A 17,802-nucleotide genomic window follows, 5' to 3' on the forward strand; every position below is an offset into this window, starting at 1 on the left:
TTTGGCTAACAGCTCTGCCTCCTGGAGTTGTGAACAGTCTGTCAGCTAGTAAAAACAAAGTATAGAATCAACAAGCTGTATCCATTCCTTTCATAGGAATCGTCCTCCACCAGGCCTCACTATCAAAATTCTTCTCCTACAGAATGCAAGCTACTGTGAGCAATTCAGTTGTTTGAGTTGAACAAAAGGGGTCATGAATAGTCTAGAGATTGTAGAATACCCCATGATACACTGCTGAAGTGCAAGTTACTATCTCAATTTGTACTTATTTTGCTTCTTCTGTTTTGATCCTGGTTAAAGAAAATAACAATTATTGAGTTTCTATGATGTGTCTGGCACTTGATACTCATTTACTCAGTTAATTTTCAGAATGACCTGCAAAGTAGTGTTGTGATCCCTATTTAATATGAGGAATATGAGCTTGAGATATATTTAATCACTTGCCTCTAGCTATGTAGGTATATTTGTCTGAACCAGGATTTGAAGTTAACATCCTCAGACCCTATATAGGAGCTGTCTGACCTCTGCCTATTCTCTGATTCCTAGGGTGTCTACAGAAGGGACAGTGCTCCCTAACTCATAAAAAAATGCTTGCCTTTGGTTTCTGACCCTTATTAGTTTTCCTGACCCTCATTTTTCCTTCAATATTGTGACTTAACTTCTGTCTGGAATCTGAGCCCCAGTCTATGGTTTACTGCTAGCTATTCTCTTGGTATGGTTTCTATGTGAAATTTTTAATGTATGTAACAACTGACTTAGTTCTGTGAAACTGCATAAAGAAGACCTCAAAGGTCTTCCTGACTCGCCCTCCACCACTCCTCCTCATCAGTTGCAGAATTGCAGACTTCAACAAGAAGAGACTATACCTTGCATTTGCAAAGAGAAGAAGCCTACTTTATTACTTCAGAAAGACAAGGGAAGAATTTTTCCTTACCCAGCAACAAGCTCAGCCAATAAGAAAATACCATAATTCAGCCAATGAAAAATCATCACTACTCTCAACTTTTGCTTTCCTCCAGTAGACTTTTTTTTCTCTAAAGCAAGCCCTCCCAACTTCCTCCTTTTCTCTATAAAGTAATGTTCCTTTCCTTTGATCTCCAGACTTGCCTATGGTTTGTCATAGCTTGCATGTTCCCAGTTGCAATTCCTCCGCTATACCCAAATAAACCCATTTTGCTGGTAAAATAACTGGCTGTTTTAAGGTTCATAGTTTGGATTTATGTAATAATGTAGAAATTAAGATATATGATATATAAACTAACAAAAAGAAATATAACAATTCTTGATTTTCACAAGATGGTGTGTGTGTGTGTGTGTGTGTGTTATTCAAGATAAATTATGAATCCCAAGGCAATTTGTTATCCTTACCCAGTATAATATGCTGTTGTCTATGCCAGTCTTTGTTTTTATTTTTTATTTATTTTTTATTTTTTTTTTAAAGATTTTATTTATTTATTTGAGAGAGAATGAGAGACACAGAGCATGAGAGGGAGGAGGGTCAGAGGGAGAAGCAGACTCCCTGCCGAGCAGGGAGCCCGATGCGGGACTCGATCCCGGGACTCCAGGATCATGACCTGAGCCGAAGGCAGTCGCTTAACCAACTGAGCCACCCAGGCGCCCCCCAGTCTTTGTTTTTAAAGAATGCAAATTAATTTTAATATTGGACTAAGGCATTTCTAAGGAAGGAAAATCTGTTGTAAAATGTCATATGATTCAAATTTCATTTGTATTCCACTTTGAATAGCATTGCCTGTGGCATCACTTCATCTAGTAGCACAGATGGTAGAAATGTGTTTATATATTCACGTTTTTTATATTCCTTATCAATTTCATTCATAACCTTTGGTGCTATCAATTGAGACAGTTTTCATTATTGAGACTCTAAGATATATGTGGAAATGACCTGTTCAGTTGCCCTGAGTAAACAAATCCAGGAAACTCAGGGTCATGAGAAAGTCATTAGTTATGACCTAGAAGAGTTAATGTAGCAAAGAAAATCAGGAAGCTTCTGTTGACAACAGATTATTACTCAACGTCATGTTTTTTAAGTAGGCTTCATGCCCAGTGTGGAGCTCAGTGCAGGGCTTTAACTCACAACCCTGAGATCAAGACCTGAGCTGAGATCAAGAGCCGGATCCTCAACTGAATGAGCCACCCAGGTGCCCCTCAACATCACTTTTTGGTAAAAAAAACAAATATCAAGAGTAAAACAGAAAGCCTTATCTGCACTATTCCTTATTAACGTACTTAGCATGGCTAATGGTTGTCCTGGCCGCCAGAGTCTCTAAGGGTCTCTGCACATTCTGCATGTAGTCATCAGCACCTCAGCCTCTGGAATTATGCTAGGAGAGAAATGACAGCTCTGTTTTCTTTTACTCTTTTTCATGAAAAACAACATCTGGACGGTGAACCTTTAAATCAACTTGATTAAGCATTGGCTATTAAAAGCAGAGTGCTAATGATGTAAAGGAAAAATGACGGGACATAAATATCAACAAGTCATATCAAGGTAGTGGCAAAAAGGGATTTTCCAGTCTGAGCTAGATTTACATATAAAAAATTATCTAAATGTTAGCCTGTTATAAATTCTGTGGTGTTGGGAAAATAAAATAAGATATTAATTCATGCCTAAAATCTCACACCATCTTTGTTTGTCCTTCAGGTAGGAGTTTTGAACTGTAGTCAATGAAAATAACCTTCCCTGAAAGGTGATGCCATACAGTAACTGGTACAAGGTTGCTTAAAGGAGAACCAGAGCAGGATCGTGTGGACGAGCCCATGAAGCAGAGTCACCTCTTAAGTCAATATGTGCTGATTTGCTTTGGGGCTGCCTATCTGTCACACTGACATGAATGGATATCTAAAGGCAGGGTTTTCTAGAAGAGAGAGAGACAGAGACAGAGAGAGAGAGAGAGAAATGGAGTTGAGCAGCGCCTGGGTGGCTCAGTTGGTTAAGTGTCTGCCTTCAGCTCAGGTCATGGTCCCCAGGGTCCTGGAATTAGGCTCTGCTCATGCTCTCTCTCTTGTTCACTCTCTCTTAAATAAATAGAATCTTAAAAAAAAAAAAAAAAGAGTTGAATGACACCAGAAGAAAATGATCAGTGGGGTAGGTAGGCCATAGCTGCATGAAATTATATGGAAAGCATGATATTTAAGGACAGAGATTTTATTATTTTTTTTATTTAAGATATTATTTATTTATTTATTTATTATTTATGAGAGTGAGAAAGCAAGAGAGCAGGGGAGAGGAGCAGAGGGAGAAGGACAAGCAGACTCTGCACTGAGCCTGTAGCTAGACTTGGGGCTCCATCTCACGACCCTGAGATCATGACCTGAGCCGAAATCAAGAGTCAGATCCCCAACCAACTGAGCCACCCATATGCCCCAAGACAGAGATTTTAGAACTACACACTCCTGGGCTCAAATCCTTCATCCATTTACAATTTGTGGAGACAAGATACATAACTGTGCTATGGCTTAGTCTTCTCAGCTGTATTTCCTAGAGTTATGGATAAGATTAAAGATGATGAGTATCATGAGGGTGGTATAAGATTTAGCTCCACAAAATTAGAAAACATTTGGATCTTGGTAGCTAATATTAATTCTATTATTATTATCATCACTTCCATTGCATAGTAAGAGTGTGGATTCTGGAGTCAGACTATTTAGGCTCAAATCTTTTCTCCTTCATTTACTAACTTTGTAACCTTTGCCAGGTTATTTACCCTTGATGTGCCTTGATGTCCTTATCTATAAAATGATAACTATACCTACCTTGTGAATTTGCTAGGAGGGGTAAATAATTTAATTCACGTGGAGCTATTAGAATCATTAGATCCTGCAAATGGTAAACATTTTAAATGTTAGATGACATTACATCTGTATAATTTTAAATGGTTTAAAGAACTCTGAACAGTGGCAATTTGATCATAAGACAGGGTGGTTTCAGTACAGACTGAAGGTTGGATTTTGATTTTTGTTGTTGTTGGTTTGTTTTGTTTTGATATGACTGTCTAAACTAAGCTCAGGTGCCTGAAAGTTGGGATTATTTTTTTCCAGGATTCTGTTATGCCTGGAGCACTACCCGCAGTCATAGCCTCTCTAAGTAGGAGGGAACTCAGGGGTCATCCAGGCCCATTTAAGACATGCACACTTTTCACAGCATCTCCAATAACACAAGGCATAGCCAATGATGAGGAACACATTACATCTCAAGGCAGCTCATCCAATTTTCAGATATTCATAGGATAGAAAGTTTGTTCTTGTCTGGAACTGAACATAACCTCAATTCCCTCCTAACCACTAGACAAGTTCTGTCCTGTAAAGCATCTCAGACTAAATCTAATTCCTCCTCCCTATGAAATTGTTTTGAATATTTGCAAATAACATCCAAATCTACTCTTCTCTGCGCTATACTGAGTTCCTCTTTTCTTGAAGCTAAGTTCCTTCTATTGTTGCTTGTATAAGAGCAGCATGGAGTTCTCTGGAATCCAACTGAGCAGACATGAAATTTCCATGTGCTTAACTTGGGCAGTTTATCAGATTCCTCTGATGGAGGAATCTGCCTCACAGAGATGGAAGAGGTAATATACTACTTTAAAGGTAGCAATAGGGATTAAATGTATGAGTAGATGCATAACACTAAGCACAACATAAGTGCTCAATAATAATGATAATTATCCTGATAATTACTGTTTTATGTAGAATGTTTCTGCTGCTATTCTGGGCCTTCTTCGATGAAAGTGTTCAATGTACCAACATGGAAGAGAGTGAAATAATTATATACATTCTTCTGTACTATTTCTAGATGTGATCTAATGTCAAATTTTAGGAGTCTCATAGAGACGTTCGAAATCACTTATAAATAATAAGTGTGGTGAAAGTTACAGAATGCTTATTATGTGTTGTTCATTGTGTTAAGTCTGTTAGGTACATCATGCACTATCTCCATTACAACAATACTATGAGGCAAAAAGCCATTACTACCCCTATTTTAGAAGAGCAAATTAAGGTTTAGTGATACTAAAAAACTTTTGCAAGTTCACATAGCTAGTAAGTGGCAAAACTAAAATTATAATTCAGGTCTCTCTGATTTTCTTTTAAATTCTCTTCTATGTTACCTTTTTTTCACTTGTGGTATGAGTTGATTTAACATTTATAATAGCAAGAATGTTGTCATCTCCTCAATTTGCTCCCACTGAAAACAGATAGAGCAACTAGGATAACAAAAACCCAAATTCCTTGTCAAACATCTACAACAAAACTAGAAGCCAAGTATCCCCACAAACTCCACAATACAACTGGGGAAATGGTGACAATAATAATGAAGTATCTGATGGATCTGAAAACATGAGAACCCCCAAATTGCCAGTAATTACTCACTGAAGGTGTGAGGGGCCAATCTGAAAATCATCAGTTGCAACTAGGGATGGGAGGTAGATTTTTAAGTTGGCACAAGGGGTCCACAGTCAGGTGTGAGGTTGCTAGAACAATTCAGTCTTATGAATTTTCAAAATTATTCAACAGAAGCTGTCTTCTAGGATAAAGTTCAACTATGATGAGGAACAAACTTCTGGGTATAGAATCCAAACTGAAAAGAACAGTGTCAACGGAAGTAATGAAAAGAAAGTTCCAGATAAAAGAAATGAGTGGGTGAGTGGGCAGAGCCAGGAGATCTCAGGAAATATAGGGCAATTTTTAAATTGACTTTATAAAAAACTCAGAATAGCAGGCTCTTGATCTGGGGTGTTGGAAGACCTGGAGGGTCCAAAATGATTCCATTCATGTTGTTGCCTGCCAGGGGAGGGAGCTTAGCTGGGACTCTCACCAGGAGTCTTGATTCTTCTCCACATGGGTCTATCATCAATGCTTTTTGGACTTTCTCAGGCCTGAGGACTGGGTTCCAAGAAGACCTAAGAAGGAAACAAGAAGCAAAAGCTATCAGTTATCTTAAGACCTGGGCTCAGAAATCCCAGGAAATCACTTCTGCTACATTCTACTGGTCAAAGCAGTCATAAGGCCAACCCAGATTCAAGGTGTGGGGAAATAAACTCCACCTCTCAAAAGGAGAGTGGCACATATGACCAGTAAGAAAAGAACTGATGGAGGCCATCTTTGGAAACTATCTAACATGCATGTGTATATTGCAAACAAAGAATGAAAGTGTATCCAGTTATTGATATAACTACACTGAAACAAACTATTCCAACTGACTTCAAAATACAGTCACAGATTATACATCTTTGGTAGGTATATTCTAAGGACAAAAATAACTGCAAAATGAAATATGTATCTTAAAAGAATTTTAAAAATCATATTGTTTGTGGTAGTGTTGATGCTGACATTATGAAACTTACGTGTAAGCTAGAAAAAACAAACGAGAAAATTATGTGATTTCGTAAATTTATCATTCCTAATGTTATTGAGAATCAGGATTCTTAGCTCTGGAAAAAGAAGACAATATAAACTCATGGTATATTTTATCTTAATTTTTTTTCTTATAATGTATTTTATCTTAAAAAATGCTATCCAGTAAAATTCCTAGAAAAATGAGCAGTCTAGAATAAACACACAAATAGCACTAAAATTGAAATATTATGTCTCACTAAAAAGAATGAGAGTTCCTTAATAAATGGTTGATTTCAGTAATAAGAAATGTATAAGATGGGCATACCAAATAGCAAGGGAACTATCAAAAACACCAAAAAAGTCATACCAAAATATTTAGGAGCCTACTTGAGAAGGGAACAATTTGACCATAAACAAAGATATAACTACAATAAGTTTAAACATATCATAAAGTTTAAATCCATGAGTTTAATATGGTCAATATGGGAAAATGCAGCTTATTATTTTAAAAACTGCTAAATGAAGGAAAAGAACAAGCATTTATCCTTTTTCTTCTACATATATTTGGCTACCCCTGGGGAATAGTAGATATGTAAAATGCCTCTTTAGAGGAGTATTATAGTTAATAAGTAAAGAAGGAATATTAGATTTAAGATATTACCATATTTCAATTCTCCAAAGATTCATGAATCAATTCATTCATTTTTAAGGGTTTCTAACATTACAAAATGGAGGAAACTAGACATCATGTATCTCCTGATGAAAGAACACAGCAGCATCTGTGAAGTCATCTTACAGAAGCAACCAAGCAAAAGTGAGCATGAAACTGAGTAAGCCTCCATATTCAAAATCCAGTAATCAGAGGAACATGTTAAGTGGCAGTCACAGGGATATAATCAGAAAAATTCAGACTGCAGCAAAATCTACAGGAAAAACAACCTAATTTATTCAACAAGTAAATTACAATAAAATAAAAGAACTGGAGAAGATGCCTAGAGATTTTAGAGACATTAACCAAGTATAACATGTCATTCTAATTTGAAAAACTGAAAAAAGAATTTGGTTTATACACATATACTATATTGTACATATATACGCACACATATATACATGGACATTATACATTTAATATATATATACATCATACATTATATGATATCTATCACATTTTTCATAGAATTAAAAATTTTAAAATTGGATATTTAATATATGATGACATTGGAGAAATATTAGGAAATTTCAGATGCAATAATTAAATCTAAATCTCAAATCTCAACAAGTATGTGTTTCTCTCTCCCCCAAATTTTTGCATTGTATTGCTGGTTCCACTTCAGCCTGTGTTGCATGAGTTTCTTAGTCCCCTTAGATTACATGTTCTTCTAATGGCAGATGGCAGGAGCACACAGGCCAAACTTAATCATACAGCCCTACATAGTCTCTGCTGGTGTCATGTCATGTCATTAATATTATAAACTATTTTCATGACCAAGTTCAATATCCACAGGTAGGGACATAAACTTTGTCCAGAGGGGAGGAACAGCGAAGTCGCATGGAAAGATCAAGAACATATAACCCTACAACAGAAGAGAAGTGAAGACATGAAAACAATAAGTCATTCTACCACATAATTATTTTAAAAATGAATTCTTATCTTTTAGAGATAAATATTAAACATTTATGCATTAAATGATATGATGCCTGGCATTTACTTCAATAAATGATGAAGGTACAGATAAAACAAGGTCTTCCATGCGTTGATATATATTGAAGCTATGTGATGGGGACATTGAGAGTTCATTTTACTATTGTTTATTTATTACGAGTTTACTTTTTGCTCCAAAATAAACAGTTAAAAATTTCAGGATAATTGAAAACAAATACTCAATGTGCTTTCATCATTATTTATAGATCATAGAATTGTGAGCAAAAATTTGCTAGACATTCTTAGATATACAAATAGTTTTGAATAGCATCTTAGGGAAGGAGAATTTCTTAAAAATGAAGTAATTCTGAATTGTGAAAGATGAGACAACAAACCAAGTATGTTTATTCTTTCTGAGAAACTTTGAGTAATACATGCTTGTATAAATGACTAATGTTTCTCTTTTTTTTTAGTTCAAGAAGCACTTTTATTTACATTATTTTAATTAGATCTCTCTTTGAAATTTTATTATATGTAGATGTAGATATTTTAATTATATATTTATCTGTACCACAACAGAAATATTTCCTAGCTATCAAAAATATCAGATGTCAGTTTTCTCTGCAAATGTATGCATTATACCACTCATGTCTAGGAAAAACAACAAGTACATGACTGAAAGATAAAATCAAAGGAAAAAAAAACATTCATTCAGGGCTTTGTAGCCAGCAAAGTGTTTCCATATTTATCACCTCAAATTCCACATGAGTAAGTGAAATTATTTAAAAAAATCATATCCTGTAATTTACACTTACCCTAAGAAGACTATTTTAAGACATCATATATAATAATCCCTCAATAGTTCTGGTTAATCTTAAAATCTTAAGTGACTAATGTTTCACAGTAAAACCATTTCAATTCTATAAACAAGATATATCCACAATCACCTATTTAGTGATTATTCAGTGATCTGGTAAAATGAATGATCATTTATCTTTTAAGCATATCACGATTATTGAATGAAACAAAAAATAAAATTCTGATCCCCCGTTTTTTACCCATATTCTACATTATCAAATTGCTGCCTAAATTACAAACTCTTTTCATTCTGTTCCCAAGATCACTCAATCACTTCACATTTTTGTTTGATGATATGTTATAGAAATTATTTAGTTCTTCATTTTATTTATCTAAATTTTAAGACCTGTTATTTATAACTTATAATGTACCTTAAGCTCACATAAGCCTTGTAGATAGCATTTTATGAGCTTCATCCTTATTACTCTATAAAAGCTCAGTGTACTTTCCAAAAATGCAAAAAAGCAGAGATGAAAAAAACTCAGAGGTTTTATGAATGGTGCTTTTCCTAATTATTAGACATTTAGAAGTGATAGTTCTTTCCAACTCATTGAATCTGTATCATTATTCCCTAAATGTCAGTGAAAACAATTATAAAAATAATGCAGTATTTTAACAAAATAAAATATTTAGAGTTAGGAGTATTTTGTCTAGAAGAAATCATTTACATAATGCTGACTTAAAAATAAATTATGCTTTGGCTCTTACTTGAATCTATATGTGATATAGGTATAAAAATGTATATTTATTGATAACTGAGCACAGTTTTGGGGATATTTACAAATTGTAACTGACTAAACTGGAGTGTACTGGAACTGAATTTGAAAATAACAGTTGAGGTGGGGCGCCTGGGTGGCTCATTCGGTTAAGCATCTGCTTATATATGAATGAGTCACCCAGGTGCCCCGATTTTGAATGTATTTAGAACCCGTGGCACATCTCAGTTTGTCTCATCAATCTCTGGTATAGACAAAAGTTTAATGAGAAAACATGACATAGGAACAAAATGGTTGAATGATTGATATAATGAGCTTTACTTTCTGGTTAAATGTATTACATATGTATGTATTTATCTCTCTATATAACAAATTTCTATATGTATGTCAAGACTTCCTCCAGGTCCACCAATTTGGGAGCATGAATAGATCACAGAATATCAGTGCTTTGTCTTGCTTATGCTCCACCTACTCAGCATGTCTAAATCCTGCCCAGGTGTGTATTTATGTAAGGCCACTGGGATATGTTTCATTTAGGCTCATAAGTATACTCATGCTTCCTTCTCCTCTTCTGGCAGATTCTCTCTCATGGCATCCTGCTGGGATTGCTGAACACAGATCTTACTAACCACTTTGCTCCTGATAAGTACTTCCACTTAGATCTGGCATCAAAAGTTCCAATGGAAACCACCATCATTGCCAATGGATGTTATATTATTATTCAAGTTTCAAAATAGCCTGATGTTCCAAGTTTACATTTGGGAGAATCTTTTTTCTCTCTTTTTACCTTCTACTATATGGAGGTTTTGGGTAATGTGTGTGGGAGTTTGGGGTGGGAGGGTGTTGGGAGGGTGTTGCTCACAAAGCTCTGCTACTTGTGCCCCAAAGTTTTACAAAGATTTTAATGAAACAACTGTTTTTCAATTAACTTAAATCCTCTCTTCTCCACAGAACTCAGACATGACTATGTGGGACTTAGGAAAAAAAAAAAATCTAAGTAAACCACATTGTGTTGCACTCAGAATCACCCATTTCTCATGTCAAAGGCCTTGTCCTAAAAAAGAATTGGCTGAACTCACCTGTTTCCACTGATGATGAGTTCTTTCCCTGTGGAACCCTTCATACACACACACACAGTGCATGCCGCCCTGCCCCATGGTTTACCAAGCAAGAGTCTTTATCCTGGCTGTAGACAAACTGAAGCAAAAATTGAGGTAATAGTTTCTAATGTACACATTAGAACTCTTGTAGAATGTGTCGTTTTTCTAACACACCAAATATTTGCTACTTAGTTTTTGATCATTGAAACAACAGGAGGTGGGTACAATATAATATATGCAAGCAGAGATAGCCTGTTTCAGCAACTGATATTAAGAATGAATAACCTCATCCTCTCCCCTATGATAACAATTTTAAAGTTTGCTACAAATAACTTGAATGGAGACCTTTAAAACACATACTTTTATATATTTTAACTTAGTACACTTTGAATGGAAAGAGCTGAAATTAGCTTTCATTAAATTAATTTCAAACTCTTCACAGTCTTAAAAGCCAAATTTCAAATGAAGAAAACTACATTTTTAGGAGGAAAAAATTAAAAATCTCCCTTCCCCACATTATTGTTTTGTTATTGAAAATAATGCTCCATAATGGTTTGTAAATGGCTTTGATTTTTAAATACCTTAGTGGATTAAAATTTGCGGTGATCACTTGGACTTCTTCTTTTTAAAAAAATTTTATTATTATTATTATTATGTTCAGTTAGCCAACATATAGTACATCATTAGTTTTTGATGTAGTGTTCCATGATTCATTGTTTGCGTATAATACCCAGTGCTCCATGCAATAAGTACCCATTTGTTTTAAAAGAATTCTTTGTTACTGGAGTACTGGAATATGGTGTACTCCAATATTTTTAGTACCAAGGGTTCCAAGTGGGGCAAAATTACTCTTCACAAAGCATGGAGTGAGGACCTAGACTGAGGAAGGTATGGAGACCGGCAAAAAAAGCAGGACAATAGGCAGAGAATGCTATTTGCTTTCAGGAAAATTATTGGTTTTTTACTTTTTTGTTGGAAATGACTGCAGAGGTTAGGTTTAAAACCAAAATTGGTACAAAGGAAAAGAGAACGCATGAATAAATGCAGAGGCTAAAGTCAAATGATGGTCAAGATGAAGTAAGCCCTTAAGAATATTTAGAATCTATGAGTGGGAATTTAAACCATTTAGGATATAGACTTATATAGTTAAGCTCATTAACTTCTAAGGGAGAAAATTTTCTGTTCTGGTAATAGCCTAGTAACTCTTATCAAACCACACTTCCTGCAAGGAATATCTCTAAACTCCAGGAACATATAAACAACCAGCTACATAAAGACACTAAAGGGTGAACAAAAGAAGGCACAGGAAGGGGATCAATACGTGGCAGAAGTAAAAGGCACTGGGTGACATTCCCAGCTACATTTTAAAATAATTTTAGGGGCGCCTGGGTGGCTCAGTCGTTAAGCGTCTGCCTTCGGCTCAGGTCATGATCCCAGGGTCCTGGGATCGAGCCCCACATCGGGCTCCCTGCTCGGCGGGAAGCCTGCTTCTCCCTCTCCCACTCCCCCTGCTTGTGTTCCCTCTCTCGCTGTGTCTCTCTCTGTCAAATAAATAAATAAAATCTTTAAAAAATAAAATAAAATAAAATAAAATAAAATAAAATAAAATAAAATAATTTTAGCCTGGGTGCAGGTCCTTATCAGGCCATGCAGGGCTGCTAAAATCCAGAAAGAAATCCACAGCCTATCGGGCATGAGAAAGCAAAGGACAAGTTCAGGTTGAACTGAACAACTGGAAAATGAAAGGGAAGGATTTTGGAGAAGAGAGAGTTATAGAAAGGGAACTGCACATCTTGACTCTACTCAAGTGTCTGGATAACCTCTGAATGATGGATGTGCTGGATAGATTCTAAGCAGCTCAGTTAAGGCTAAAATAACTGGAATGAGATTGCAGAGTTTGGAGTTTGAGTTCAGCCATGAAACAAAATATTTGTACTCTTCAATGGAACATAAGAGAATCCAGAGACTCTACAATATATTATTCAAAATGTCCAGAATACAATCCAAATTTATTAGATATGAAAAAGCAGGAAATTGTAGCCCATACTTAAGATAAAAGGCAATCAATGGAGATCAAGTTTGATATGGCCCAAGTTTGGAACTAGCAGACACAGATTTTAAGCATCAATTAAAGCTATGCTCAAAGGTATGGAAGAAAATATAAGGAATAAGGCAATGGCGTCTGGCATACGTGTTTGTGTTTACACACTCTATTCTTCATATAAAATAGCAGTACTTATAAAAGCAGTGATGACAGAAAGTAGCTCAATTATGCACACTAAAAAGGAGCATTGAATTCAAATTTAGTTTGTAGGACATTCATTCATAATAAACAACCATTTAAAATGTACCTTGCTGGGTGCTAGAAGGGCAATGAAAAATTAGATGTTGTTCTTCTATTCACAGACCTTAGAGTTGACTTGAACCTAAACAACAATATTATAAGGCCAAAAAATAATGCATTTCATTAAAACAGTACTTAAAAGCAGTCTGAGGTCTCTACTATTAGTGGAGGAGAAGATCTAAAGGAAGGCTTTAAGGAGTGACAGATGACATGGACCTTAAAAGACCTTAAAATTTTTATTTGTGGGCATGACGGGACAGGGGTGAGCATCCAGCTGTACACAGTGAAGAAAGGTCTGCATATAATGAGATGAAGTAGCTGCCTTTGGCTGGAGGGTTTAGTTTGTGACAACGGTGGTGGGATCTAACATATGAAAATGTAGGTGGGCTCAGATTGCAAAATGCTGGGCCAGATAGTTAGACATGATTCTAAAAACAATAAGGAACCAATTAAAAAGAAAAGATACAAAAGCCCAACATCATTCCCTTCAAAAATTACAAACCCAAAAAGGATTTCCATTATTTATTGTTTATGATTCTCACAATCACCTGTAAAAAAAAGTAAATGGAATAGCTCATATAATTTTAGTGTAGGTCTCTTTAGTCTGTTGAGGATTAAGTTACCAGATGATAGATTTGAGCAAGAAAAGGATTAAGAAATGTGCTATGAAATTACTTAACATTTTGGTTACAAGATATATATGAGAGTTTATGGTTTCATAAAATATTTCACTCTACTACTTAAAAGAATCCACTATTCCTTTGGGTAGGGGTGAGGCAAATTGAATTCCATCTTTACGAATTAAAACCCATGCATGAAATACAAATTATGATTAAATGATATGTTTCTAAGTTTGCAGAAATAAGCAAATACTTCTTTCCTAAGGCCCTTTTGTGGCCTTTTCTGATGAGGAAATTCAGGAGATTCTGTTTTCAGCTTATTATCAGGCAGTTATGAAATCACATTGAAAATTTTAAAATATTGACAGTAAAGGCAAGGCATGAAAAAATATCTTGAAGCCTAATAATAAGTAAGAAAATAAATCCTTTGTGAGTAATGTGTTTTTATAATATCTCAGCAGCTTCAAGTACTGAAACATTAACTGGGAGAATTTTAGGTTTTTGTAATGTCAGAATATAATAACACCAGATTATCTCAGAACGGGAAGGACAATAGAATTTTATTTCTTTGTACTCATAATGCTTATTGTATCCTTCACGTTACAGCTAATGACTTTAAGAAAAAGAGCATAGCTACATGGCCTTGGACATATTTTGTTGCTTACAAGCAAATTATGCGATATTTATTTGACTTTAAAAAGCTAATGTAGCATCCATTTATTTTTTTCCTATATTTGTTTTGTGGCGTGGAGTGGTGGCATCCGGTTAATCTATATTAATATGCACATAAATATTCCTTATATTCTACAATTTCATAAAGTGCATTTGTTTAGAACACTTCCTTCAATGGCCTTATGTAATATTCTGTGAAAACAAAGCTCATACCAGATATAAGTCACTGTCTTTGAGATAAAGTTGTCCAAAAGCATTTACCTTTGTTTTGTTTTGTTTTGTTTTGCTTTGGGTTTTCTGATAGGCACTTTGTGTTCTATAACTCTGAGATTTTTGCAACTCTCCATGGTCTCTCTTCTAGCAATCATTTACACCTAAATTCCCTGAGAGACAAGCTCAAACTTCTCTCTCCCTTTGTTGAACCATCTCCTTAGGTTCCATTTAATATGATTAATTGCACTAAAAACCATACAAGAAAATAGGACTTACAGTTAAAACTTGACCCCAATTCATGATCAATATAAAGAAATGTCATATAGGCATCATTGAACTCAACAAGTTGCTTTCTTCCTTGTTGCTACTGTTTACTTTAAATTTTGTTCCAGAGCACAATTTCTAACAACAGTCTTTAATAGTGTATGCCTAATCTGTTACTTAGTTTTCACATTAATTTATAAGCTCAAACAAATAAGAATAACATAGAGAATGTTGCCAACACAATTTTTTTTTTTTTTACAATCTGACCAGTGATTAAATACAGACTATTTGATGCTTTATCTATCTGCTATTCCTTTTACACTGATTGAGAAAGTCTTGTAACACCCAGGGTTTTGGACTTCCATGCTCAAACATTAGACAATGCCAGTCTAACTCCTTTAAGTTCTTGGGTGAAGAAACCAATAAATACTTCCCATTTTCTTCTTTTCACATACTCCAGATGCAGCGTGTTTGTAAAACAGTGTCAGGTCTATCCCTCCCTGATTTACATCTGTGAGTTGAATCAAACTGTAATCGGCCTACAGCGGCACGTATAAAATAATCTGTTACACAAGCATCTCACTTTTCCCTGCATGGAAACATCAGTCCAGGACCTCATCTTCTAATGGATGTAAGGGATTTGAATTGGTGCCTCAGTTTACTCATCAACATCTCCCTGAAGTGGTCTCCCAAAAGGAAATAGAAGACAGGGTTGATGGTACTGTTCAGAAAGGCCACAGGCCTCGTCAAAATGTAGAAGGAGTTGATGGCTGCCTGAGCGCATTGGTACTCCTTCCACGTCTCCAGGCGTGAAGCGATCCTCACGTTCCGCATGATGTGGTAGGGAGTGAAAAGCACGGAGAAGATCACGACGGCCATGATGACTAAGGTGAGAGGCTTTTCAAGGGGCAAAGCAGTACCGAACTGCCTGCTCCTCTGCTTTAGAAAAAGAGCAATCTTGAAATAAAAGAAGCACATCACCAAAAGGGGGATGAGGAATCCCAAGAAGGTCAGGCATATGCTGTAAATGAGGCTGTTTTGGGCGTCCCCGGAACTTGCATAATCAGTACAGTCGGTGCCATTGGCAGCTAAGCTAGGATTTATAAGAGGAAGTATGGGCAGGAGCTCTAAGGTTACTAAAACCCAAATAGCCAAAGAGATTAAAACAGCGAACTCCTTCTTTTGCAGAAAGTGTTCCCGGAAAGGATACTTCATGAGCAGGTATCGATCAATGCTGATAAAAGTGAGAAAAAGAATGCTGGTGTAGAGATTGGCATGAAGCGCGTATCGGTTGGTTATACAGAGCATGTCCCCATGTATCCACTTTCCACGAGAATAACTTCTAATCAGCATGGGAAGTGTGCACAAAAAAGCCAAGTCTGAGATAGAGAGGTTAAAGAGATAAACGTTACTGCTATTCCAGTTCTTCAGACAGAAGAGGTAGCCAAAAACAACAGCGCTATTCCCAAGGACTCCCACAACAAACTCGATCCCATAAAAAATGGAAAGGTAATACTTTTCCAGGGCAGCCTCTGCCGCCAGCCAATTTGGGCAAGTTGTGTTCCACGCCTAAAGAAGAAAAAGAGAAGGTTAAAACACTAGACTATGACTAAAGACAAAACTGCACAGAACATAATAATAATAATTTAAAAAAACTCTTGTTTTTTTAAACTCTTAAAGCTTGAACTATAAAAAGTTGATTATATTGGGAAGGAGTGCATATACATACATATTCACATACAGGTATGTCACTAATATATTACTTTAACAAATATTTATTGAATACCTTTGAACTATATGCTACGCACTGGGGATAACAGCACCGAGTCAAGGTTCCTAATCTCAAACAATTTATACTTTCTTGGCTAGAACCAGGAAACAAATAAATGCATGTCACGTAATGGTAAAAAAATGTCTCAAACATAAAGGAAAGCACGTGCAAAGGCCCGGAGGTGGAAACACACATAGAGGACTTGACAAATAGCAAAGAGGCCAAGAAATGGTGCAATGAAGTGAGTGGAGCATCTAATTCTTTTTTCTGTCTCCAGGTGTTCAACCAAGTCTGCTGAGTTAGATTTAATTGAACACAACCTGGGAGAGGACACAGGGATTCTTATCACTCCAGTCTTGCTATTTTAATAGATTTTATTTTATTTCCATATTGTCAAAGAATTATGGTTATTTTACTAAATTTGAATATAATTCCAGTTTTAAAACATGATTTTTTAAAATTTAAAATATGAGCCTTAAAATCTTAGTAATGATAATGAAAGTGGCCACAATTTGCTGAAAGCTTATAGTATATCTAAGCAACGTCCTTGAAGTCAGCCGTAGCTTATCTCCAATAACAAATAAGCTACCAAGTCTTGTTTGCCTGTGGTGTCTGGCTATTTCTGAAGTCCGTCCCCTTCATGACCATTCTAGTCCAGGCCACCATGATCTTTATCTTAGACTGTATTTTATCTTCTATGGTCTCCTCACGTCTTCTCTGGCTCCCTTTCAATCTCCCTTCAACCTGAAAGCCAGACAATCTTGAAAACTACAACCAAAATCCGGATCATATTAACTCTCCTCAGCCAAAACACTTAAATGACCTTCCACTGTCTAGGTAATGAAGTCCGAATCCTTAATGAGTACTTAAGGCATGCATGATTTGGCTCCTGTAGGCCACTTCAGCCTCACCTAGCATGACTCTCCTCCTTGCTCTTCTTCCTATTCGTTGAACGCACAGAGAACTTTCCCAATGCTCAGTTCACTGAATCCTTTCTCACTGACTTTTTCCCCCTGTGACCCTTACCCCATCACATACACTGCCCTTATGTCTGCACTCCTTTCCGACTTCAGTTTCAGTGTGGGTTTCCCAAGACAGACTCTCTGACCCACCATTTTATGTATATTTTATGTTCTCCTCGTAAACTAAGTTTCTTTGAATTTCTTGCAACTTTATCTTATTCATGTTTATCTTCTACATCTGGCATAGTGACTGCCAGATAGGAGATGGTCTGTAAATGCTTGTTGCATGGAG

General features: G+C 36.0%; 1 protein-coding gene across 1 annotated transcript; it reads right to left on the reverse strand.

Annotated features, from left to right (window-relative positions):
* Nucleotides 1-15,392: 15,392 nt before the first annotated feature.
* On the reverse strand, nucleotides 15,393-16,355 carry SUCNR1 (succinate receptor 1; the record flags this gene model as incomplete). Its single annotated transcript, XM_032409157.1, is given in 1 exon segment — nucleotides 15,393-16,355. A coding segment is annotated over 1 exon segment (963 nt), but the record flags the coding sequence as incomplete, so codon positions are not given.
* Nucleotides 16,356-17,802: the final 1,447 nt, after the last annotated feature.

The sequence above is a fragment of the Phoca vitulina genome, unplaced genomic scaffold (assembly GCF_004348235.1).
Source record: "Phoca vitulina isolate PV1807 unplaced genomic scaffold, GSC_HSeal_1.0 scaffold10, whole genome shotgun sequence".
Lineage (NCBI taxonomy): Eukaryota > Metazoa > Chordata > Mammalia > Carnivora > Phocidae > Phoca > Phoca vitulina.